Source organism: Narcine bancroftii, chromosome 12 (genome assembly GCF_036971445.1).
Source record: "Narcine bancroftii isolate sNarBan1 chromosome 12, sNarBan1.hap1, whole genome shotgun sequence".
In the NCBI taxonomy this organism is placed as follows: Eukaryota; Metazoa; Chordata; class Chondrichthyes; order Torpediniformes; family Narcinidae; genus Narcine; species Narcine bancroftii.
Genome location: NC_091480.1, coordinates 10,870,729 through 10,898,103, shown reverse-complemented (window position 1 = coordinate 10,898,103; position 27,375 = coordinate 10,870,729). Strand labels below are relative to the sequence as shown.

Sequence of the window (27,375 nt, the reverse complement as noted above, 5' to 3'; positions counted from 1 at the left end):
GAGTAACCCAAGCAGAGGCTAACAAAGTCCAGGGATCAAACCTGGCATGTGAAAAATGTTGACAGTAATTTATTTATCTGTTCCACTTGTAGAGATTAAGAATAGCGAGCAGCACTTCCTGATTAAATGGATGGGAAATAAAATATCAACATATTAGGTTTGTGATAGTTACAGTTGCTCAATCCCCAGTCTCCTGGAGTTGATCAATTGAATCACAACACCGCCAAAAATGATTTTCTAAAATGTAGACATATAGTACCTTCACAGGCTCTTCAACCTCACCACCCAATTATGCCCAATTGTCCTAAATCCCTGGTATGTTTTGAACAGTGGGAGGAAACCCATGCAGGCATGGGGAGAATGTACAAACTTCTTGAAGACAGCGCTGGAATCGAACCCCAGTCACTGGCGCTGTACCTGCATTGCGCTGACCGCTACTCTAACCGTGCTGCCCTTAGGAGATTAACTGGCTTGATTTCCCTGGCAGAGGTTAGCTGCTTGCATTCCCCATTCCCACTAGCCCGGGACCAGGCCCTTCACTGAAAGTGGTGTACCAGCTAAACTAAATCTATTTTGCCTGCACATGATTCAGTCTATCTGTACCCTGTGTATTCCTGTGTCTGTCTAGACTAGATCCTCTAAAACATTACAATCTAATCTGTTTCCACCACAGCCCCTGTCAGCCTGTTCCAGGTACCCACCATTCTCTGTCCAAAGGAAGTATCCATACATATTTCCTTTAAACTTTTCCCCTTCTCATTTTAAATGCATGACCTCTGGTATTCTGACAGTCGAACCTACCTCTGCCTCTCGTGATTTTACAAACCTTTCAGGGGATCTGGAATCACGAGGCTGATCTTGCCCTGGAGCCAGTTCTCACTGGATGATGCAGGTGGGCTGGAACATGCATCCTTTCCCCATACACGACCTCCTGCATGAAAGATTTGGGAGATAGCAAGCCCTACCTGTCCTGTGTTGTCAAAACATTCTAGAGTTTTCAGTCATTCTGAATCTTCGGGTTTGATTCCTGCACTTTGTTGACTTCAGTTTGATGTATCTGATGAGCTGAGAGGAATGGGAAATGTCTACAGTCTAAGTCATAGAATTATAGGGAGTTATAGTCAACTGAAGTCTGTAATTATTATAAATGTCCATGACATTTAGAAACATTTTAAATGTTATTAACGATCTTTAAATTGCTTATTTTATGTATTAGAGCTTGGGAAAGGAATACAGTCAAAATGAACATCTAGACTTAATGAGTAAAATCAAAGGGAACATAGAAAGAGGCCTTTTGGCCCATCATGGCTATTCTTGTTGAAAAAATCTACTCAGCCTCCTGCTCAAACATCCTGCACATGATAACTCTTCATTCCTGCATCCAAATAATGCTTAAATGTAATGTGACCACCTGCCTCCATCATCCTTTGGGTCATTGAGGGCCAGAGCCTCACCCACATCCGGCACAAAAATATTTTTTCCTCTGATTCACAGCCATTTACTTTAAAACTGCACCCATTTGATCAGGAAAAGAGGTCCTTCTTATTTACTCCATCTATGTCCCTCATAAGGGCAGCACGGTTTGTGTAGCAGTTCGTGCAACCCTGTCACAGCGCCAGCGACCAGGGTTCAAATCCCGGGCTGCCTGAAAGGATATTGTACATTCTCACCCCAGTTTGCGTGGGTTTCTTCTGGATGGTCTGGTTTCTTCCCAATGTTCAAAACAAACGGGGGTTGTAGTTTAATTGGGGCATTTGAGCGGCAGGGGCTCGGGGGCTGGAAGGGCCTGCTATCTTGCTGTATATCTCAGTATAAAAATTTTAAATAATTTTATTGATGACAATTAACTCTCTTCTAAGCATCCTCTGGGGTAGAGAAAAGTTTTTCAGCATATCCAATCTTCTGTGTAGTTTTCAGTCCTGGTAACATCCTTAGAAGTGTCCGTACGCTCTCTCCGGGCAAGTTGTGTTCTTCCAGCAATCCAGTGACCAGAATTGTTCCTGGTGCTCAAGTCACCTGTGCCATGTGCAATTCTGACCACCACCTCCACCCTGCCCCTGCTTTGAAACCAATGGCATAATCACCTTAGTTCAAGTTTATTGACATCTGTATAAAGTACAGTTTGTTTGAAGAGAAGTCCAATGCGTCAGCCCATGCATAGCACAGAGTGCAGAGTTACACAGATAGATTGGACAGAGCAAAGGTAATGTTATCTTACTTATCAACTAGCCCTGCTACTTTAAGGAACTGTGGACATCAGAATCTATTGTCATGAACAAGACAAAATAGGAAAAAGGGTAGGGAAGATAAAGTAATGGCCAAGAAAAGTAAAATAGGAAAAGTAATGTTGGGAGGAGAAAGTAAAAAATCAGATGGTGCAGTGAGTTTTCAGGTCAATGAGAGTGTTAAGAAAATTACAAAGAAAAATAGTGGGCGGAAAAATCAAAAGAAAAGGTTACAGAAGTCACTAGATATTAAAAGGACAATGAGCATAAGGGCACTTTATCTGAATGCCCGCAGTATTAGAAATAAGGTTAGTGAACTTGAGGCGCAAATCGGTACCCATGCCTATGATTGGGTAGCCATCACGGAAACATGGCTACAAGGTGACCCTAAATGGGAATTAAACTTTCAAGGGTATCAGGTGGTGGAAAGAGATAGACAGGATGGTAAGGGAGGTGGAGTTGCACTCTAAATCAAAGATGAGCTCCAGGCAGTAGTGAGGGATGAAATAAGATCTAAAGACCATAATGTTGAGTCCATTTGGGTAGAGATAAAGAATAACAAAGGGAAAAATTCCACTTTAACTTCCACTTAGATTAGGAAAATCAAGTTGGTCGTGGGAGTCTGGAAGAGGACTTCATAGAATGAATCCGCAATAACTTTCTTGAGCAGCATGTTAAGGAACCCACAAGAGAAAATGCTCTCCTGGATCTAGTGTTGTGCAATGAGATAGGTCGAGTAAATGATGTAATAGTCAGAGACCATCTGGGAAATAGCGATCATAGTATGATTGAATTTCTCATTCAGATGGAAGGGGAAATAGATCTAAAACTAATATATTATGCTTAAACAGGGGTGACTACCATAGGATGAGGGAGGAATTGGGCAGAGTGGACTGGGAGCACAGGCTCATTGATGAAACAGTTGAGGAACAGTGGAAGATTTTCAAAGAAATATTTTGTAATGCTCAACAAAAATATATTCTGGTCAGGAAAAAGGGCAGCAAGGGAGGGAAAAATCAACCGTGGTTAACAAAGGAAATAAAGGAGAATATAAAATTGAAGGTGCAGGTGTACAAAGCTGCAAAGAGCAGTGGGAAACTGGAAGATTGGGATAACTTTAAGAGACAACAAGGGGTTACAAAGCGGGTAATAAGAAATGGGAAAAAGGATTATGAAAGTAAATTGGCACAAAATATAAAAACAGAAAGCAAAAAATTTTATAAATATATAAAACGGAAGAGGGTGGCCAGAGTTCACATCGGACCCTTGGAGGATGAGAAAGGAAAACTGGTAGCAAAAAATGAGGAAATGGCCGAGGCATTAAACAAATATTTTGTGTCAGTCTTCATGGTGGAAGACAAGTCCAGCATGCCCAAGTGCGGAGTTAAGGATATGAATGTTGGGGAGGGCCTTGATAAAATAGTTGTTACAAAGGAAGTCGTGATGGAGAAACTAATGGGACTAAAGCCAGACAAATCACCTGGTCCTGATGATATGCATCTAAGGGTTCTGAAGGAAATGGCAGAAGTTATAGTTGATGCATTGGTGGTCATAGACCAAAATTCCTTGGATTCTGGGCAGATCCCAGCAGACTGGAACACAGCAAATGTCACGCCACTTTTTAAGAAGGGATGTAGGCAGAAGAATGGAAATTATCGGCCAATTAGCTTGACATCTGTGGTTGGAAAAATGCTTGAAGCCATCATTAAAGTTGAAATAGTGAAATTTTTGGAACGTAAGGGTTCAATCAGGCAGACGCAGCATGGTTTTAGAAAGGCAAGATCTTGTTTGACAAACTTGTTAGGAATATTTGAGGATATAATGGGTGCGGTGGATAGAGGGGAACAGGTTGATGTTGTATATTTGGATTTCCAGAAAGCATTTGATAAGGTGCCGCACAAGAGACTTATCAGTAAGTTACAGGAAAGTGGAGTCCGGGGAAGTATATCGGCCTGGATTGAAAATTGGTTGTCTGACAGGAGGCAGAGAGTCGGGATAAATGGGAGTTTTTCAGGTTGGCAGAGAGTGGTAAGTGGGGTGCCGCAGGGGTCGGTGTTAGGCCCACAACTGTTCATCATTTACATTGATGACTTGGAGGAGGGGACAAAATGTGGTGTAGCCAAGTTTGCAGATGACACCAAATTGAGTGGAAGAGCAAATTGTAATGAGGATGTGGAGAGTCTGCAGAGGGATATAGTTAAGCTGGATGAGTGGGCAAAGATCTGGCAGATGGAGTACAATGTTAGTAAGTGTGAGGTTGTCCACTTTGGCAAGAAAAATAAGAGCTGAATATTATTTAAAGGGTGAAAAACTACAGCATGCTGTTGTGCAGAGGAACTTGGGAGGGCTTGTGCATGAATCGCAAAAAGTTAGGTTGCAGGTGCAGCAGGTTATTAAGAAGGCAAATGGAATGTTGGCCTTCATCGCTAGAGGAATTGAATTCAGGAGTAGGGAGGTAATGTTGCAACTGTACAAGGTACTGGTGAGACCGCACCTGGAGTACTGTGTCCAGTTCTGGTCTCCATATTTGAGGAAGGACATACTGGCTTTGGAGACGGTCCAGAGGAGGTTTACTCGGTTGATCCCTGGGATGAAGGGGTTGACTTATGAAGAAAGATTAAATCATCTAGGATTGTATTCGCTCGAGTTCAGAAGAATGAGAGGAGATCTTATAGAAACATATAGGATTATGAAGGGTATAGATAGGATAGATGTAGGAAGGTTTTTTGAGCTGGCCAGGGAAACTAAAATGGGAGGACACAGTCTCAAGATTCGGGGGAGTAGATTTAGGTCAGAGATGAGGAAAAATAGTTTTTCCCAGAGAGTAGTGAATGTTTGGAATTCTCTAACCAGGGAAGTGGTTGAGGCTGCCTCATTAAACATATTTAAAATTCGGTGAGATAAATTTTTACATGATAGAGGAATTAGGGGATATGGGGAGAAGGCAGGTAGGTGGAGTTAGGTCATAAATTAGATCAGCCATGATCGTACTGAATGGCGGAGCAGGCTCGATGGGCCATTTTTGGCCTACTCCTGTTCCTACTTCCTATGTTCATTGTTTTGTAGCAGCGCCACGGTGCAAACATTCACACAAATCACCTGACCAAAATAAATAAAAAATAGTACACGAAAAGCCAAAGTCAGGCAGTGACTTTGGTTCACTGATCATTCAGGAATCTGATGGCAGCACGGAAGAAGCTGTGGTGCTGCTGAGTGCTCCCCAGGAATGCACCCCAGGATTCCTCTGTTCCTCCAAATCCATCCACAGTCTTCTTAGTGATCAATCCACAAGAAATTTATCTTTCTACCATTCAGAGGACATTCTTGTTCAGGATAGAATTATGAACTTAATCACTGCTATTACAAAATAAAGTACTGTTACGGGTTATATTAGTATGGTAATGGATAAATATGTCTTTAAAAGAGATAGATTTTTGGGGTTTTATTATAGATCACTTCACAAACAGAGCAACACTTCGCAAAGGACATCTCATTTAAAATGCTGAAGCTAGATCTTGAGGTTCCGGTTGGCTTTGCTTTGGAACTGCTTTGGAAAGAACTTCAAAAGGAGGTGCAAATGGAACAGAGTTCAGGCTCAAGTACTGATAAGATCTTTCAAAGATTACGTTTGGAGCCTTGGGAGAGGTCGCTTGGTTTTTAAAAGCAGAGAGAGGAAAAAAACAAACAGGATTCTTCTCTCAGAGAGAGAGAGAGAGAGAGAGAGATCGAGAGAGAGAGGTCAGATCTGCAGTAGCAGTTGAGGCTGCAAACTGGCAAGCCGGCAGCTTGTTGAAAGACCCCATTTTGAAGACCGGTTGTGAGTTCTGAGTTCAGCCTCTTCGAAACCCTTGTAGTCCTTACAAGAGGAAATGGCTGGCTCGAATGTTTCTCCCGAAATAAGGGAGAAACTCTGTGGTGTCCTGGAAGAGGTATTATTTGGAAAATCCATGATGGGGCAAGTTTCTTCGGCAAGACACTGAGGTGACTGATCGGCGGAAATCAGTTTCTGTGTGTCCAACGAGGAACAAATATTTCTCTGAAACCAACAGGAACATTCCTGAGCAATAACCATCTAACTTTAAGCACCAGAGCCTGGTGTAGATCCATAAATGTTAAATTCTGTTCACAGCATAAGAATGATCTGATAACCGGTGAACTTGTAGAAGTGAGAAGCGAATGATTGGGCTGTGAAACAAAGAACCTTCCTGAACATAGACACATTAGATACATGTGCACTTAGAATTAGAAGGGGGATAAGTTAATAGTAAGAAGTTAGAGTTTGATCCTGCTTTCATGTTTAAAGATAATTAAAAGCAACTTTTGTTTAAGTAACCATTGTCTCGGTGAATTTCTATTCCTGCTGGGTTTTGGGGTCCTCTGGGCTCGTAACAGTACTAATGGGAAATGTGTTTATGCATGTTTATACATGGTTTTACTTTGATTTACTGCTGCCCGACAAGAGAATCCGTCACCTTAAACCAATCAGGCCTATTTGTGACTTTACACTTGCATTTGATGCTGGAATATCTTCCTCTGGTCTGGGAGGGTTTGAAATAATAGCCAAATAAATCTTTTAGTGGAAGAGACCTGAAATAATGAATCAATGTCACAATTTATTTTTGGAAGTGGAACCACTGCATCACCAATTAGACAGTTGAGCCATAAATCTTCAGGACTATGCAATGCCGAACATGGGACCAGTCAAGCAAAATTAATTCAGGAATATGGTTTTCTTCCTCATTAACATATTCAATAGTTTGAAGGTGCGTATTGACAATGATCGTGAGTTTATTGTCATGTACATGAGTGCAACGTGCTGAGACACCAAAATTATGGCTTGCTGCAGCCAAACAGGTACGCAGGATACACCAATTACGATAGTGTAAATTCAATCATTCCAATACAGAAAGGAAGAATAACTATAAAGGACTGAGAGATGAATAATATCAGGTACAGTTAGTGCAAGAAAAAAGTGGCGTTTCAATAGTGCAGACAGGTCTTTCTGGTGGTCCCAGAGTAGTTTGTGGTTTGGGTAGCAAGGTGATGTTTTCTCATTTTACCTGTTCGCAGAAAACATGCACAAGTGTAGGGATACTAACTGTTGTAAACAGGAAATCCAGAATCTGCAAAAAGAAAAGCAAAACCGAAATCAGGGCAAGTGAACAAGATAAACACCTTAGAAACCGCGGAAGAGTATGGACTATAAATTCACCGGTAAATAAAAACCAGAACTAACAGAGTCTGTATATTTCAGATTAAATGCCAGTAAGCAAAGGGAGGCACAATGTTTTCCCTTGTTTGTATTAATTAAGGATATTAAATCCTCCCTGTTGAGGCATGTCATGGACAGTCAGTTCCACCGACACTGTGCCTGCCATAATGACAGATGCCCACATGCACTGAACCACTGCTTCAACCTCCAATTGTTTAAAACTCCAGGTGAGGATGCCAAGTGCATGTAAATGTTGCCAAATGTAAACACTGCTTCACCGGAAACTTGAGTTAAGTCTTTCCAAAGTCTCAACTAAGGTTTCAGAAGGACCAAATAGAAACCAATTTCATTTGAATGGATTTTTAACAAAATGAATGTGACAAATCCAAATTAATCCTTTAAGATAAGAATTGACTAGTGCAAGAATTTGGAGGTCAGTGGTCACTTTGTTAATGCCAACATTTTTTTAAAATCTGGATAAATCAATGAAGAGCATTTAAATGCCCCAGCTGCTTAGATGGGATTTGAATTTGGGTGTTTGAATTTCCTGATCCTTGGATTAATACTGTTAATGCTTGATGAATTTCCTGTAATGGTGATGATTTGCCTGTAATGGCTACCACCTTTAAGCAGGTTGATAACTGTAAGTTATCAAGTAAAACTATGGGGGAACTTCGGGTTATTGTGACACAGCATCATTTATTTACTTGCAAACAGATTTATGGAACAAATTATGAATTGATTACAAACCTCTTCCAGAGCTTGGATAGATATTTGATTGATTTCTGTCAACCTGAACCTGTTTGCAACCAACACACTCGTTTCAGCTCAATGGAGTATTAAAATTTTTAGGAAGAATTTCCATTTTGCTTTTTATCTCCATTTTTTATGAATGGAAAATAGCATTTGATTAATTGCAAGATATTTCTAATCCTGAATCTGCATTTAAGAGCCCTGGAAACCTGGACTAATGATAAGTATGCCCTACCTGGTTCAGATACTGTTGGAGGTCCATCATTAGAACAGATGATCAGTTTTCTCTTACCTTTCCCTATCATAGATCTAAAAACGGTGGCATGTCCAACTGAAGAAAGTTCACTGATTTGAAATAAGAATACTCAGAGATCCTCTCTGATGGAGCTGAGTTTTTGGAGCTTTTTCTGATTTCAATTTCAGAGTTAACTCAAAAAAGAACTCAAGCAAGATAACTCTGTTGGTGGTACGTCAAATGCCCAGATCCCATGTTCTTAAAACCTATTTTAAAAGTAGTATTGAGTCTTTTTTTTGTTGAGCAAATGATTTGCCTTTGCTTAGAAAAGGTTATCTGAAGTTTATCTTCCGTTGTAAGTGAGGTTCAGTGAAAGATACTTTGTAGTGAAAGAAAATTCGTGCTTGGCATTAAGGTAATTTGGATGGAGATCAGATGTTGTACGAAAACCGTCCCATTAAGGTCAGAGTATCATCCAGTAATGAGTCTGGTTTGAGTTAATGTTATCCAGATTGAAGGTCCAACTAGCAACTAATTTGATATTGTATGTTGTTCTCCAATTAACGGGCAACGTGAAGTGGTTTTTTTTTTAAATTTTTTTATTTTTCACACTATAACCACATTGATCAAGATACATACATTTTCATTTTCAAATATATTCAGTGTCATTTTCTCCCCCCCTCCCTCTTCCCATCCCACCCTCCCTACCTCCCCTCCCATTCATTTAAAGTTCAGAATCTAAGATACATTAAACCAGTCAAACAATGTTGTCATTCAATAAAAACAAACAAGAATTTCCACTGAGTCAATTCTTTTCATTCCCTTCTCCTTCTGTCATTTTAGGTGGTAGATGTCCCTGGTAGGTTTTCTCTATTGTGTTTCATGTATGGCTCCCATATTTGTTCAAATATTGTAATATTATTTCTTAAATTATACATTTATTCATTTCTATATACCATTGTTGTATTCCAGGCTGACATAATACATTTTTTTGCTACAGCTAGGGCTATCCGAACAAATCTTTTTTGTGCACCATCCAAATCAAGTCCAAATTCTTTGTTTTTTATGTTACTTAGGAGGAAAATCTCTGGGTTTTTTGGTATATTACTTTTTGTGATTTTATTTAATATCTGGTTTAGATCGTCCCAAAATTTTTTCACTTTCTCACATGTCCAGATTGCATGAATTGTTGTTCCCATTTCCTTTTTACAGCGAAAACATCTGTCAGATACTGTTGGGTCCCATTTATTTAACTTTTGAGGTGTAATATATAGCCTGTGTATCCAGTTATATTGTATCATACGTAACCTCGTATTTATTGTATTTCTCATAGTTCCTGAGCATAACTTCTCCCATGTTTCATTCTTTATCTTTGTTTAGATCTTGTTCCCATTTTTGTTTAGTTTTACTATTTGTTTCCTCATTCTCCTTTTCTTGTAGTTTAATATACATGTTTGTTATAAATTTTTTGATTATCGTTGTGTCTGTAATCACATATTCAAAATTACTTCCCTCTGGTAACCTCAGACTGCTTCCCAATTTGTCCTTCAAGTAGGATTTCAGTTGGTAGTATGCCAACACTTTATCGTGAGTTATATTATATTTATCCTTCTTTTGTTCAAAGGATAATAATTTATTTCCTGAAAAGCAATTTTTTATTCTTTTGATCCCTTTTTTCTCCCATTCTCTAAAGGAAAGGTTATCTATTGTAAAAGGGATTAGCTGATTTTGCGTCAGTATTAGTTTTGGTAGCTGGTAATTTGTTTTATTCCTTTCTACATGAATCTTCTTCCAAATATTGAGCAGATGATGTAATACTGGAGAATTCCTACGTTGTACCAATTTTTCATCCCATTTATATAATATATGTTCAGGTATCTTCTCCCCTATTTTATCTAGTTCTAATCTAGTCCAATCTGGCTTTTCCCTTGTTTGATAAAAATCTGATAGATATCTTAATTGTGCGGCTCTATAATAATTTTTAAAGTTTGGCAGTTGTAAGCCTCCTTGTTTATACCATTCTGTTAATTTATCTAGTGCTATCCTTGGTTTCCCCCCTTTCCATAAAAACTTCCTTATTATTTTCTTTAACTCCTTGAAGAATTTCTCTGTCAAGTGTATTGGCAATGCCTGAAATAGGTATTGTATCCTTGGGAAAATGTTCATTTTAATACAGTTTATCCTTCCTATTAGTGTTAGTGGTAAGTCTTTCCAATGCTCTAAGTCGTCCTGTAATTTTTTCATTAGTGGATAATAAATGAGTTTATATAGATGGCCGAGGTTTTTATTTATTTGTATACCTAGGTATCATATTGCTTGCATTTGCCATCTGAATGGTGATTCTTTCTTAAATTTTGAGAAATCCACATTATTCATTGGCATTGCTTCACTTTTATTTGCGTTAATCTTGTATCCCGACACTTCTCCATATTCCTTCAATTTCTTATGTAATTCTTTTATTGATATTTCTGGTTCTGTTAAGTATACTATAACGTCATCTGCAAATAAACTGATTTTATATTCCTTGTCTTTTATTTTTATCCCTTTTATTTTATTTTCTGTTCTTATCAGTTCTATGGCTAACGCAAACAATAAGGGCGATAGTGGGCATCCCTGTCTTGTTGATCTGCTTAAGTTAAATTGTTTTGATATATATCCATTTACTGTCACTTTCGCCAATGGCCCCTTATATAATGCTTTAATCCAATTAATATATTTCTTTGGTCTAGACTTAGATGGGGCAGTAGTATTACACATCTATGACATGAAGGAGGACCTTTTACCCACCAGGTCAATGCTAGCTCACTGACTATAGAACAAAGAAAACTACAAGAACAGTCCCTTTGTAATGCGTGTCGAAAGAACCAAAGACTTGTTGATCCAAACCAAGGCTTTTATTAACTAAAAGACTGGAGCATATCACAAGTAGGTCGACCAGTCCAAAATGACCTGGTCTGGCTGGGAGCAATCCTTTAAGACCTGCCAGTAGGTTTGGGTACGCTCTCAGCTAATCACAGTCATCCTACACTACCATCTGTACATATGTACATATACACATTGGTGATAGAATCTGTACTATCACACCCTTCAACCCACAAGGTCTGCACCGAGAATGATTACAAATTAAAATAAAAAATCTCTGCTTGCCCGTGATATATATCCCTCAACTCCCTCCATGTTCATTTATCTATCTATAAGCAGATCTGTTTCCGTCACTACCCCTGGTAGCCCATTCCAGGCACCTGTCACTCTCTGTATATTTAAATTTGCCCCACACTTCTCCTTTAAACTTTCTCTCTCTCCCCTTAAACTCATGGCCTCAAAAACTTGATGTTTACCCTTGGAGAAAGATTCTGACTGTTTCTCCTACCCATTCCACAACAATTTTCCCATTCTACAGCACAGAGCAGACCCTTTGGCCCACAGTGTTGTGCCAACCTAATCATCTCCAGAAAGTTTACCATTTACACTGGCCAATTAACCAACCAACCATCTTGGGCTAGGAAAGAAACTGAAGAATCTCAGAAAAAATACTATGGGGGGGATATGAGGACTCCCAATAGACTGCTTCGGAGGTCAGAGTTGAACAAAGGTTAAATTTAAATGCTGCCCAAATTAGCCTACAACCCCTGTAAGTTTAGAAGAGTGATAGAAAACTGGAGCGCCTGGAGGAAATTCACCCAGACACAGGGAGAACATACAAACTCCTTCCCAGCAGTGCCAGATTCAAACCCGGGTCACTGATGCATTGCACTAACCATACCACCCACCATTATTGGTGCTCTTCTGGCTGCATCACTCCACTGTCGTAGAATTGGCAGTGTATTCATGACAAAAGCCCGCCCCCCCCATATCATCAAATAGTCCATTCAGCTTCTGAATGTCCACTCTTGTATACACAGGGAATCTGCATGTTCTGTGAAAAACCCATGTGCTAATTTTCCCATTCATGAAGATCGCTGTCTGATTGACCCTCAACTCCACATTTCCACTGACACTCAGTGATCTTTCATCTGTTTCTTACCATGAGGCTGTCCACTTTTCCTTTAAAAAGGTTTCCGATGTCATTTGTGGAAGATAGTTCCAAAGTCTCAATGCACAGCCCAGTGCACCACAGTCAAAACTTTTACCATCATTAGCAAAATCGGCAGGGAGCGCTGCCGTTGGAGAGCAGCAGCAATCATCAAGGATCCACACCACCCAGCACACGCTCTGTTCCCGCTGCTGCCATTAGGAAAGGGGTGTAGGTGGCACAAAACTCACACCACCAGGTTCAGGAACAGCTGCTCCCCCTCCACCATCAGACTCCACAACCACAAACTCAATCAGAGACTCGTTTAAGGACTCTTACTTGGCCCAATATTGAATATTTATTTTCTGTATTACAGTTTGTTTGCACTTCCCTCTTGTTTACATATCTCTCTTTTGTACACTTATCAGTTCTTGAGGACAGTTTTCTTTGCACTACTGATAAGTAGAAATTCTGCCTGGCCCACAGGAAAAAGAATCTCAGGGCTGCATGTGATGTCATGTATGTCCTCTGACAATAAATCTGAATTTTGAACCCTCTGAGAAATAAAAAAAATTGCCACATCTCTGTCTTAAATGGGCAAATCTTTATTTGTAAATAGTATTTCCTTGAACTTCCACCCTGAGTGTCTTCAATGTGTTAATCAAGTTTTGGAATTGACTTTCTCTGAAGTCAACAACTCTATCATGTTTTTGATTGAAATCTAAAAATATCTGTTGGTTTGAAATGCAGTTGTAAGTCGCCCAAATAGTTATCTGAATAGAAATAAGTTTTGTACATATTTTACAAGAGGGATGCTGGAAGTTTGTAGATCAAGGATGTTTAGATGTCTGTTATCTGACAATTTCATTACCCAGAAAAGCAGCATTTAGCCTGGGGGTTAAAATCGTCCAAGATCTTCACTTCTGATTTTTTTTTAAATCAAAAACGCCTGCCTGAAAATTTTGTGCACAGAGGACATCAAGTGACAGCAGTCATAAGGTCATGGTCAAATACACTACACTCATGTCTGTGAAAGCATGCCTAAGTATAGACGGCCATTCCCATCGTGCATGCGTGAGTCCCGGCAAGGCACGACAGTTAAAAAACTGAGCTTGGCTGATACCAGACGCCATTACACAAAGTTCATGTTGAACATAGTGTTGTTTGAGTTTAATTAGTAAAGCTTTGTCTAAGGTTACCACTTGTATTGTCTTGTTTATTCAGTGAAATACCAAACACTAATGATCCCAGGCACTTAAGTGCACAAAGGGATAGTTCAAGAGCATTGTTCTTTGTTTTCAAAATAGTGTCCGGGACCTATGGGGACTGCTGGATAAGTGAATTTTCTGGTTGCTTGAGGTGCATGATTAGTGAATTAATGGGAAGGCGTGTCAATTTTAAAAGTCCGTATTATTTTCCGCTAGTGGTTTGAATTCTGGATACCAGAGGTATTACTGTGCTTTTCTGTCAAGGTCCAGGGAATTTTGGAAACAGAATTCAAATGCACAAATGCTACCATGTTGCAAATGTTGGTGCATGCAACTGACAACAAATACCAACCTCCATAACCATATAACCATTTACAGCACGGAAAAAGGCCATGTCGGCCCTTCGAGTCCATACAGGTTCACTTGAACAACTCCACTAGCTCCTCCGCAAACTCCAAGATAGAAAATTAACCATTTTGAATCATTAAGTTAATGGAAACAAAGCTTCATTTCAGGAAACATGAGTTGATTATTGAACAATGATTATTTTGCGAATAAACTTGAAAGTGAAATTGAAATCTATACTGCAGATGCTGGAAACCTGAAATAAATAAAATGAAAAATGTTTGAAATGTTCAGTATCTCTACAGATAGAAATGAAGTTACTGTAACCAATTCAGATCAATTACCCAAATATTAACTCTTTTTGAGTCCTTCTAAAAAGGAAGTTTATCTTTGATCCAAATGATCTTTTCAAGAGCTGGATTGAATTGGAGACTTGATTGAAATGATCGAGTCTTCAACAAAGCACCCAGCTCATTGTGATGGAGATGGGAGCTTCATCATCCTCTTATAGATGGCTATTTGGAAAGAAAACATTTGTAGGGCAATGGGAATAACCCAACTGAGTGGAATTGTTAGGATCATTCCTTGAAATTCAAAGACCCAAATGGTATTCTGTCCTATGTGGCGACATGTTAAATGTCCTCAATCACAAAGTTTAATTATTGAATACTAATTCATAAGGTATGTAATGTCCAGGATGCTTAAACCAGCCATTCTCAACAGGTGGCCTTATGTTCTCCCACCCCTGGGGACCACCACATAATTAAAGGAGCCAAGGATAGAAATTATTAACAAAAAAAATCACTGTTTTTACTGAAATTAGAATTTTTAAAATGTTTTTAATGTCATTGCATGGGCTCGTGGGCCATAAGGGCCTGTTAACGTGCTGTATGTCGAAATTTTAAAAAAAAATTAAACTTGACTGCTTTACAGGGAAGGGTCACATAAACTTTGAGCAGAGTTCTAAAGATGACATGGCCAAAAAAAAATTGTTGAGAATGGCTGCTTTAAAATGGCATGCTTGGTTGTTTTTATATTATGCCAGATATGGTCATATTTGAACCTGGTACTGGGAACAAATAGAAGAAAAGGTCCTCCCAAGCCCATGGTCTTCAGAACAATTGCTATGGCGGCATGAGAAAACCTTCTTCCCAAATATCACATCAAGCCAAGTATTATCCTGACTTGGCCACTAATTGGCAATGGCTCAGAACCCTGCTACTCTGCACCCAGCAACCACATGGGAGTCCTGCCACTGCAGCAGATCACGAAGCCAGCCCACCATAAACGTCCCAAGCCAACCCAGAGATAATCATCCAGTGCTGGTCTTCCCAGCATCTCCTCAACTGTGATTTCCTGAAAGACCATTGCTACGCACCAAAGCTGGCTCAAGAAATATTTGGGCGGGATGTGAACCTCCATCTACCTAACTAAGTTGCAAAGATGAGCATTCACTTTTGAAGGCTAAGTTACTGATTAATGATGGATCTTTTTTTTTCCTTGTCAGTGAAGTGTACACCCTTTGAGCTTGAATTTATCTATAGAATATGCTGTGGATGCAGTGTTGAAAGGAATGAATGTTCACTAATCCCCCTCATTTTATTTCTTAGGTATTACAATGTTTCTTTACCTCTATATTACCACATCGATGGTGATGAGACTCCATTCATTTGCTCACTGCCTCGGGATAATGGCATGCAGAAATGTCAGGATCTTCCAAATTCGAAGAAGAATGGAGCTGAATGTTTTCTTAGCATAGATTCAAACCGTCATCCAAAGTATAGTCTGGAACTGAAGAACACAAGTGGCTGCATAAACTGGAACCAATATTATAACGTGTGCAGAACCGGAGATGTTAACCCACATAAGGGTGCCATTAATTTTGATAATATAGGATATGCCTGGATTGCCATTTTTCAGGTAAGGCCCTGGAGCATTCATAGATGTAATTATTTTGTTTTCCAGTCCTCTAAATGACAATAAGTAACATAATTATTCATTTTCATTGTAAATTCATTGTCATTGAGCTCCTATCTGATTAAAGTTGAGAAAATTAAATTTAAGTTTAGAAAATCTTTGCAACATATGTTTTGGTGTTCTAAGTAAGATATGGATATATTGCAGTAAAGAAACATCACCAGTGGGATTCCGAATGTTTCATTTGAACTGCAAAAGAGCTATTATTGAGTTAAATAAAAACATAATTGCTGGAGAAACTTAACAGGTCTGATGTACCATCAATAATTCAGAAAAGGCTGAATAGTGAAACAATCAGGCTTTCAATAGCTAAAGACTGGAACACTATCAAGCAACCATCCACCTCCTTGATTGATCAGAGCTAAAGTAAAAGGGTGGCATGCAAGGGGCTATGAGTAGGATCGGTCTCGGGAAGCGTGACCCATCAGTAGCAGCCAATCATGGTGTAACAGTGGTTTACCACAAGCTCAAGATGTACTTTAATATAGCAGAGATAAAAATACGTAACCAACATTTCGGGCTTGAGTCCATTTTGTTCAGGTGCCAACATTTCTTCACACCGTGATGAAGGGCTCAAGCCCGAAACCTTGGTGATGTATCTTTATCTTTGCTGCGTAAAGTAAATTGCTTGGCCTGCTGAGTTTCTTCAGCGTTGTGTTTTTGCTTCAGTCACAGTTTCTGCAGACTTTCGTGTTTTACTGCTATTATTGAGACGTTGCATGCACCTAATGTTGTTTATGTAACTGATAAGTTTATAACCTGCTAAAGGACGGATGCTTTGAGTTTAAATAGACAGCAACAATGTTTGTGATGCAGCTGTGGACGTAGCTGTGCAATGATGGATTCTCTGGTTAAATGATACGTCCCCTGCTCAGAAACATTGGGATGAAGTGAAAGTTGCCTGCTGGGTGTGGAAGTAAAACTAGATGATTGCCTGTATCAAGCATGTTCATCTCTTAATGCTTGATTGCAGAGATAAGGGATTGGTTGCTGATCTTTCACATGCAGGACAATCAATCTCTAAAGGGTAACGGAGTCACTGTCCAGTTCTGACCTCTGATGCTGTCTGAGTGAACACAAGAAACTAGGAGCATGTTCCCCTGTTGTTCTTCCACTTCCCTCCACGTGCCAGGGATGTGCTGCTTGGTTAGTTTGCAACATTTGGCCCTTTCACAAAGCAAAACATTTTCCGAACATAAAGGCGGAGATTCTCTGCCCTCATGTTGGAAACCATGCATTGGTGAATGCTCCAAGGTGCCGACTCCAATCCCTCTCTGAGGCAGTGTCAATGGCAGAGTGCAATGCTCCGCCATGCCTCGTGAATGTAGGGGTGCTGCAAGTGGCTGGCTCGGGGCAGGCTGATGATGTCATCAGCCTGAGATGCAGGAGTAAGATTTTTAAAATGCCAACAGCATGCACGGCAGGGAACCATTTCTGCCTGGGCAATAAGACTGGCTGCAAACATCCCAGACAACCTTCCTCCCTGCTCTGGGGTCACCATTCTCCACTATAGGGCTCCTTCCGCGCTCAGCACGTGTGAATGACATCGACTCGGCGGGTGCTGTGGCACCAGCTGCATTGCTTCCATCGGCTCTGGAGTGCTCTACCAGGCACCACTCTTCAAGAAAGTGGCACAAGAGCAACCCTTTAGTGCTCCTTGAAAGGGTGAGTTCGAATTTTTCTCTGCGAATTTAGCCGGCCTCGAGGTGGAGGCTCGAGGTGAAACCGCCTTGTATGTAATCGGTGGTGCAGGAAAATTGGGGATGGGGGTGTGGTGGAGTTGATGGGCACAGGGACAGAATAGTTTATAGAGAAATAAATGTGAGAATCAGACTGATAAGATTGATCTGATCAAACTGAATGCCCCTTTATTTAGGCCTGAACAGAGTAGATATAGAAAGGTTGTTTCCCATGGTGGGAGAGTCTAGGGCAAAAGGATTGAAAGGCATTCACTTGGAACAGAGATGCAAAGGAATTTCTTTAGCCAGAGGGTGGTAGATCTGTGAAATTGTTGCCAGAGGCGGTTGTGGCGGCCGGGTCATTGGGTGTATTTAAGGTAGAGATTGAAGGGTTCTTGATTAGCCAGGGCATCAAGGGTTGTGGAGAGAAGGCTGGGCAGTGGGGGCTGAGTGGGAGAATGGATCAGCTCATAATTAAATGGTGGGGCAGACTTGATGGGCTGAATGGCCTATTTCTGCTCCTATGTCTTATGGTTTATTTCTGACATGAGAAAAATATTTTCCAGATATCATTGCTTTTCACGCAGACGTTCTTCAAATCTTTGTACAGATACTTGGCACAGTGGAAATCAAATTGAATTGAATATTTAATTCTATAGCACATTTTAAACACAATGGAACCTTGCTCCAAAGTGCTGTACACCAATTATAAAAGAATACACAAAATCAAACATAAAATACTGGACACTGGACAAGAGAGTCATCTTGCAGAATAATAGTGGGTTGGAGAAACACGGCATCTGTGCCACAAGTTTTGTTTGCTCCAAATAAAAATGTTTGTGATAACTGAGCACAGTATTTAAATTCCTTATGAAGAACCCCAACTGCTTCACCTTGGGTTGGCAGCACGAAGAATTAAGATTACAAAAACGGGAGGCAGTTTTCTACCTCTGAAAGATGCCAAGCAGCAGGAGTAGTCGAAAGCTTGCAGTCCAGCATATTTGTGTACCATACTGGCTCTCTCCCAGAAATCCGTTTTGCTCCACTCTCCAGCTCTTTTGTTGAAGTATCTATCCAATTTCCTTTAGAAGCTTATAGTTCAATCCCTTGACACCAGCCTCTCAGTGAATCGCAGGCATTGACTATGATCTAAAACACAAAAGTCTCCAGTTGCTGTGATTGAAGTAAAGACACAATGCTTGAGAAACTTGGCAGGTCAAACAGCATTACTTTATATAGCGAAGATAAAGATACATAACCAATGTTTCAGACTGGAGTCCTCATCAATTTAAAAGCAAAATGTAGGTAGGTGTTCTGAACAGAATGGTGGGGGGTGGGGGGGGGAAACAGGAGGAGGAGCACAGGTCCACAGGCAGGAGGTAATAGGTGGATATGGGAGGGAGGGCACCACCTGCAAATGGGGGGGGTGGAATGGATAGAGAGCTGAAGGAAAGAAGACAGGAGAAAGGGGAGTGGGCTAATGGAAAAAGGAGGTCAATGTTAATGCCATCCAGTTGTGGCTCCTCCAATTTACTATGGCATCGACTATGACATGGTTGAATTAGTTCTTCCACTAATCATATTAAATCTGTGTCCTTCAATCCTGATGTTTCCACCAATGTCGACAGTTTCTTCTTTTCTTCACTTCTCCCTTTCATGACATTCACTGATTCCTGAAGTTTGAAATCCCTGAGCCCAGGAATAATGACTTATTCAGCATTATTTAAAAACTCAGTATAAGCAGGCTGACTTTTAAGATCTGCTCTGTCTACAGTCAAAGATCATGGGGGATTTGGTTTGCTTTCTTAAACAGCTCTTCCACTTCCAATGCTTTGTGCTCAAGGTGACTTAGGTTTAAAACCACATCAAGTATTTGATTTAAAAGAAAATAATGCAGACATTTTTTGATAAATGAAATTACACACGTTGAAGTATTGTCTGGGGTGAAGGGTGGTTAGCGTAATGGTTTGCACAGTGCTGTTACAGCGCCAGCGACCGTGGTTCAAATCTCGCGCTATCTGTGAGGAGTTTGCACCTTCTCCCTGTGTCTGTGGGTTTCCTCCAGGTGCTCCTGTTTCCTCCCACACTTCAAAACGCACTGGTGTTGGTTAATTGGGTGGCATGGGCTCATGGGCTGAAAGGACCTGTTACTGTGCTGTAGGTATAAAAGTTCAGTGTTCAACTTCAGCCAGGAAAATGCCTGTTTTATGTATAAAATAGTCTTGACTATCTTTAACTTGTTCATATAAATTATTGCAGCACAATTTGTCATGGTACTGAATACTTCAGCATGAATACTCCAGGTTGACTTTGAAAATAGTGAAATGGGGATAGTAAAAATAGAAGATAAAGAGAAGATTAGAAGAAACCAACCAATATTTTTCTACAGGGAAACTTTTTGATCCAAACAGTGAATGAAATATGAACCACTGCTCTATTTATTAACCAAGTTTATTCAGATTTATTGTTAGAGAATCACATACAACCCTGAGATTCTTTTTCCGTGGGCGAGGCAGAATTGCCATTTATTGGCAGTGGAAAAAAAACTGTAGTCAATGTACTCGTGTAAACAAATAAATGTAAAGAAATTGAGCAATACAGAGAAAAAAAAAATCAAAGTGCAAAATTCAGAGTCTTTAAATGAGTCCCTGATTGAGTTTGTTGTTGAGGAGTCTGATGGTGGAGGGGTAGCAGCTGTTCCTAAACCTGGTGGTGTGAGTCTTGTGGCACCTAGACCTCTTTCCTGATGGCAGCAGCGAGTACAGAGCGTGCACTGGGTGGTGGGGATCCTTGATGATTGCTGCTGCCCTCCGATGGCAGTGTTCCCTATGGATGTTCTTGATGGTGGGGAGGGTTTTGCCTGTGATGTCCTGGGCTGTGTCCACCACCTTTTGTAGGGCTTTTCATTCAGGGCATTGGTATCCCCAAACCAGACCGTGATGCAGCCAGACAGCACACATCAGTAGAAATTTGCCAAGGTTTCCGAGGTCACGTTATTCCTCGTTCAGTGAAAAGGGTTCAAGAATTTATCACAAAGTAAGCAATAAGATGTTCCCATCTCTCTTCTGAAGGTGACTCCAGTCAGTGAGATAATGGCCTGTATAAATATCAAAATCTTCCAAGTTTGAAGGAACTGTCGAATCTGTCTGGTTAAATTTAGAGTGACCACATTTGTCTTGTTTGTTTTTATACCATAGGGAGCGAGTTGATTCGCCCCACATAATAAAGAGCCCTGATAAATGCCATATTTTTGGCATCTGAACTCTGGTTCCCTGCAGAGGCTTCAGCTCCAGTCTGTACTCGACTGATTCCTTTTTGATGTAATATTTCACAAATATCCTCAGTGGTCAAAAGAGAATGAAATGTCTCTCAAATATTGGAACTTTTTTTAAGACTTGTTTATCTCGGCTTCATAGAGGACATTTCAACCTCTGAAAACAAGAACGAGATGCAAAAAAAAAACTATTTTCGCCGCCAAGCTGAGTCGCAAGCACCGACAATGCCTCTTCTAATAGCAGGGTAGGGGATCTAAAACTAGAGGGCAGTTATCTAAGATGAGAGGGGAATTATTTAAAAGGGGTCTGAGAGGCTCCTTCTTTGTGCAGAAACTGGTGGGTATGTGGAATGAGCAGCCTGAGGAAGTGGTAGAGGAGGATAGAACTGTAATCTTTAAAAAGCCGGTACAAGGATGTGAGCTGAACTGAGGCAAGTAGGACTTGATTGTTCAGCAGAAACAAGTTGGGCCAAAGGGCCTGTTTCTGTGCTGTAGGATTCTGTGCATGTGTGTGTGTATGCATGCAGGCGTATATGTGCACTTGTGTGTGTGCACATGCACCTGTTTGTGCGTGTGGGGGGGGGAGGTGTTTGCAGGTGCACATACCCTGTGTGTGTGGGGTGTCGGGGTGTACACATGCCTGTGTGTGGGTTTGTGTTTGGTAAAATAATACCCATTTAGTGCTTAAAACAGACTTGGCTCTGACATAAATATTCATAAATTTTCCTTATCTGCCCACTTCCATTACTAATTTAAATGAATTCTTGCGAGTATTACCAAACCAGAATGTCTACTGTTCTACTTCAATAGCGATAATTAACAACTTAACACCCTGAAGATTCATTTCTGTGCTTTTTCTAAATAATGTCTAATAATTGTCCGTTTGTCCATCTGCAAATTAATGAAAGGTATCTCAAGGAGACTTACTTAAAGATCCAATAAAGTTGGGGCAGAGCAATGTATGGCCTGAGCCATATTTGATTTTTGTTTATTCCAGATGAGAATGCAAGGGAATTTGAATACAGTAGTTAACTACAGAGTGCAACGTTACAGAGGGAACATTACAAGTGTGAGGCACCTTCAGGAATCTGACAACGGCAGGATAGAAATTGACCTTGAAACCAGTGGTGCATGATCTTGTATTCTGGAAATGGGAGGAGAATGAAGAGGGTTAGTTCACAGCAGGGTTAATCTTTTAATAGGAACAGTGTAGACCTGGGGTGGCCAACCAACCTTTTACAGTCCATACATCAATCTTTTCACATAAGAGTTCAAATGCACCATGTAACTTGTACCCCATTCAATTCTTGTAAAAATATGTTAATATAGACATATTTAGCATTTTTACATGATATTTATTTAATATAAAAACAAGATAAATATTACTTGCCTTAATGAGACTTTTGAGTCTGTTTTGGGATTTTGCCAAGCTTTTAATATTTGGAGTTAAATTACATGGGTTTGCGCCGCTTAACGTTCACAATATGTTCTGTGAAATTGGGTGTTATGCGATGTATATATTGTGTGAACACCATATTATACCTGTAATTTTTTTATTTGTAGGGAGGGATCAGTGTGGGGACTGACACGGGGCTGTGGGGAGAGTGGGACTGTAGGATCAATGTGAATACCAACACGAGGCTGTGGGGAGAGAGCGGGGCAGTGGGATCAGTGTAGGGACTGACATGGGGCTGTGGACAGAGAGTGGGGTAGTGGAATTAGTTGGGACTGATACAAGGATGTGGGGAGAGAGTAGGGTAGTGGGATTAGTTGGAACTGATACAGGGCTGTGGGTTAGTGGGATCTGTGTGGGGACTGACACGGGGCTGTGGACAGGGAGCAGTGTAGTGGAATTGCGACTGATGCAAGGCTATGGGGAGAGACCAGGGCAGTGGGATTAGTTGGGACTGATACAGGGCTGTGGGGCAGTGGGATCAGTGTGGGGACTGACACAAGGCTGAGGGAAGAGAGCAGGGTAGTGGGATTAGTTGGGACTGATACAGGGCTGTGGGGAGCGAGCAGGGCAGTGGGATTAGTTGGGACTGATACAAGGCTGTGGGGAGAGACCAACCGGGGCAGTTGGATCACTGTAGGGATTGGCACAAGGCTGAGGGAAGAGAGCAGGTAGTGGAATTAGTTGGGACTGATACACGGCTGTGGGGAGAGAGCGGGGCATGAGTAGGCTTACTTTTTTATTATTAGCACTGGCGTGCACTGCGTCACATCTGATCATCCAATGCGCCACTTTTGGCTCATGCGCCATAGGTTGGCCATCCCTGGGGTAGACACTTGAATCATTCCCAAACCCTTTGTGATGTCCTTTGACCTTTTTTTTGCAAGTTAATAATGAAGGTCATAGCTTTCTCTAACCTGAGCTGGCAGAAGAGGGAACGCACAGTGTTATTCACGTGACCGCATTCAGTGAGGATCTGATGCTTGGCAAAGGTCACCTGGGGTAAAGTGAGCTGGGAAACCCAGTTCCCGATAGGTCGCTAATGAACCTGAATATGTTTGCCAAAGCAATCTAAATGCGAGCAAAACAACTTCGTGACATAATTGCTGCATAAAAGCATGTGCAAATGGCTCCAATTTCCAGGTTAAACTCTCTTGTGACGCACACTTGCCTGTTTATCTTGCTAACGATGCCTCCGTATTCACTGCAGTAAAACAACTCAAATTGAAGCTCTTGAGGTATTCCACTTTCAACGACTAACAATTGAAAATTTAAAAAAAGTTGCGCATATAAATTTAATTTTGGGAAAATATATATTCAGCATAAAACTAGACCGATCTTCCTCCAAAGATCAGTTTGGCTTGTCATTCACACCGACACAGAATAATGCACTTCTCCTTCTCAAAGAGCCAGACGAGGCCAATGTCAGACTCATACAGCAGGGAAACAGGCTCTTCAGCCCATCGAATTCAAGTTGAAGTTGACCAACAACCTCACAAATCCCAATTTCACCCTCCCCCATACTCCCCGCTCCCCAGATTCTACTACTCACCTACATACCATGGGTCAATTGCAGTGGTTGATTTAACATGCAAAACAGAAGCACACAAGCTGGAGATGGTGAGAAAATGTTGCTAGAGAAAATCTGCAGGTCTGGCAGCATCCTTGAGTTGCAATAGTCGGTCAATGTTTTGGATGTTAAAACTTCATCATGACTAAAGTAAAATAAATTGCATAGATAGAGGTGGGGGAGTAGCAGCGAGTGGTGGAGAGACATGTGGGGGTTGGGGGGAGGGAAAGAAAGTTTAGAGCAACGTCGTGAAAACCAATAAATCCAGTAAAACATAAAAGTTTGCAGATGCAGAGATTGAAGTCAAAACAATGTGGGAGAAACTCAGCACGTCAGACAGTACACTTTATATGGCAAAGATAAAGGTTCATAACCAATGTTTCGGGCCTGAGTCCTTCATCGAGGAATGAATAAAATGTAGGCAGGCACCCGAATGAAATGGTGGAGGGAAGGGGGGAGCACAGTCCCACCGGCAGGAGGTAGGGGGTGGATAAGGAAGGGAGGGCACAATTAGTAAACTGTGAATGGAGAAGGTGGGGAGCTGAAAGAAAGGAGACAGAAGGATAGGGAGAGAGAGGGGGCGCATGGGGAGTGGCCGAGCAGAAACAGGAGAAGTTGGAGCAATAAATTCAGCATACCTTTTGGGATGAGGGAGGAAACAGGGTCGCCTGGAGGGAAACCCACATGGCTGCAGAGGCGACATGTAGAACCCATGCAGCAGCTATGGTCGGGATTGAACTGGGTTGGCTGGAGCTGTCAGGCAGCGACTCTATCGGCTGCGCCCCTGTGACCCCCATCTACTGGGAACAAATTGCCAAATGCACTGGCTACTGATTTAACTGTTGCATCTCGTTAGGTGTATGAACAGGAGAGAATTTTCAGTGCTCTCGGGTGCAGACAGGAAATGATCTCATACAGAACCAGCATACAATGGGCTGACCGATCTTCCTGCCACTCTTGGCTTCTGTGGCCTCTTAGAGTAGCCCTGCTTTAGTGTTGCTGCTCTGTTTTGGGAGTGGAATCTGCATTGCAGTTGAGACTAACCGATACTGTTGTTGCACCAGGAATTCCCTGTCCCAGCCACTGCTGCCTTTCGTGTTCCCGCAGCAGAACAGGGGCACCAGCTGCAAGCTGGGCAGGCCGTGAATAATTGCCTACCCTATGGAATAGCAATGATTTCCTGCATTCACGCGGTGGGGCAGTTCAGTTGGGAATAAAGCACTACAGCAGCTCTACCTCCCATTCTATCGTGCCAACACTGGTATTATTTGAATTTCCATGCAACAAAACCATGGTAAGAGCCAACAAGAACTTGCTTTTTACTCAGCGCAAATGATTGCTATTACTTAAAATAGAATGCAAAACAAATGGGGCAGGACGGTTAGTGCAACGCTGTTGCAGCACCGACGACCCGAATCCGACGTCTGTAAGGAGTTTTGTACACTCTCCCCATGTCTGGGTGGGTTTCTACCCACCCTTCAAAGTGAACCAGGAGTTGTAGGTTAATTGGGCGGCACGGGATCATGGGCCGGAAGGGCCTGTTACTGTGCTCTATGCCCAAATTTAATTTTAAAAAAAATTGATTTCACGAACTTTGAAACCACTTACAATGGAATGGGGTCAAGGGATAAATAATTGAAGATGAGAAAGTAAACTGGTGCTGTTATCATATGGGCCATTCAGCAGTCAGCTTATTCCCCCATACATCAATATCATAATGACCAATATAAGTGGGCTTTTAACAAAGCATTCTGAATCAAGCAAGGTTGATCACTGAACCATAACTCCATCTAAACACGGTCACAAATCTCACACACATCAAGGAACCAAGCAGAAGCTAACCCCAGAGGTTAAATGAGCTTCCTTTAAAGCAAAGATCTGTTTACTCAAATCCCGAATGAATTCCCTTCCAGTTTCAGATTTACAGTTAATTAAAAGCATTATTGTTTGTGTTAAGCTTAATGACCTGGAACTGTTTACCTTGGAAATTTGGAAATAAATGACTTTGCTTCAGAGAGAAGTAATGTTGCGTAGAGTAGTGCATGTTTCGTTGGAGATGGAATTCTGAAATTTTAAAAAATTTGGCTTGAAGGTTAATGAACTTGAGAAACGTCACTGTAAATTTGATGAAGCAAAGGTACATCTAATTAGGTTCAATTTTGATCAGAAACTAAATCCGCGATCATTGGGGAAAATGGCTGAGATTGTTATGATTGAAAATGAAAGCTTACCAAAATGTCATCAATTACAGTGGCCCAGCACGGCCAATCTCAACAAGGGTTCAGGTTAGGGCCACAGCACATTTAAGTAAAACGTGAAAGTCTGCAGACTCCCTGATTGAAGTAAAAACACAGGCTGGAGAAACTCAGAAACTTACCTTGATGAAGGGCTCAAGTCCGAAATGTTGGCTCTGTGCCTTTATCTTTGCCATATGAAGGACACTGTTTGACCTGCTGAGTTTCTCCAGCCTTGTGTTTTTACTTCAATTAGGGTGTCTGCAGACTTTCCTATTTTACTGCTGTCTACTGCAAAACTGAAATCTCTCTGTGAGGTGCCTACCCTAAAGAAGTGTTCCTCCTCTCTCCAAAGGGAGTTCTGTGGGATTCTCTCTCACTGTTCCCCATCTGTAATCCTTGCTGCTCTGACATAACCTTGATGAAGGGCTCAAGCCCAAAATGTTGGTTATGTATCTTTATATTTGCTACATAGTCTGTACTCTTTGACCTGCTGAGTTTTTCCAGCAATTTTTACATTTAAGTTGCCTCCCCTCTGTTTTCATCACCTTCTATCAATATAATCTTCAAAGATCTCATCTGTTTTCTGGTTGCCCAACAATCCATTCACTTTAAACTCCATTAGAGAGTGAATTCCACATTCTTGCCTTTCTCTGAGTCCAGCTAGTTTCCTCTGAGTTCCTAATTTGATTTCTTGGTGCTCATCCTGGGAGCCTCTGTGTTGTTGCAATCATGAAGAAGGCTCGCCAGCGGCTATACTGTGTGAGGAGATTCGGTATGTCACTCAAGACTCTCGGAAACTTCTACAGGTGCACCGTGGAGAGCATTCTGATTGATTGGCACCTCCTTACCAGACGGTGATGCAATGCTCAGGGCAAGAAAAAAATACCTCCAGAGGGTTGTTAACTCGGCCAGTGACATCGCAGGCACCAGACTTCACTCCATCAAGGACATCTACAAGACGTGGTCTTGAAAGAAAGCCGCCTCTATCGTCAAGGACCTCCACCACCCAGGTCATCCCTCTTCCCCCGCTGGGGTAAAAGTTACAGGAGCCTGAAGATGAGCACGAGGACAGCTTCTTCCCCTCTGCCATCAGATTCCTGAATGATAATGAACTGCAGACACTGCCTTACTTTGACTTTTTCTTGGAATATTTTTATTTATTGTTGAAAGGTGGTTTATATGACTGTTTTCACTG

General features: G+C 41.2%; 1 protein-coding gene and 1 long non-coding RNA gene across 2 annotated transcripts in view; one reads left to right on the top strand and one right to left on the bottom strand.

Moving 5' to 3' along the window:
- Nucleotides 1–27,375, top strand: part of cacna1ha (calcium channel, voltage-dependent, T type, alpha 1H subunit a) — a 206,428-nt gene that overhangs the window by 32,684 nt on the left and 146,369 nt on the right. Inside the window, exon 5 of the mRNA XM_069904861.1 lies at nucleotides 15,601–15,910. Within this exon, the coding sequence (XP_069760962.1) occupies nucleotides 15,601–15,910 (310 nt within the window). The remainder of the gene's footprint in view (nucleotides 1–15,600; nucleotides 15,911–27,375) is intronic.
- On the bottom strand, nucleotides 21,967–24,819 carry LOC138747689 (uncharacterized). The gene is made up of 3 exons (XR_011347616.1): nucleotides 24,582–24,819; nucleotides 23,926–24,088; nucleotides 21,967–22,064 (listed from the first exon to the last, which is right to left on the bottom strand). It is a non-coding gene; the product is annotated as an uncharacterized lncRNA (long non-coding RNA).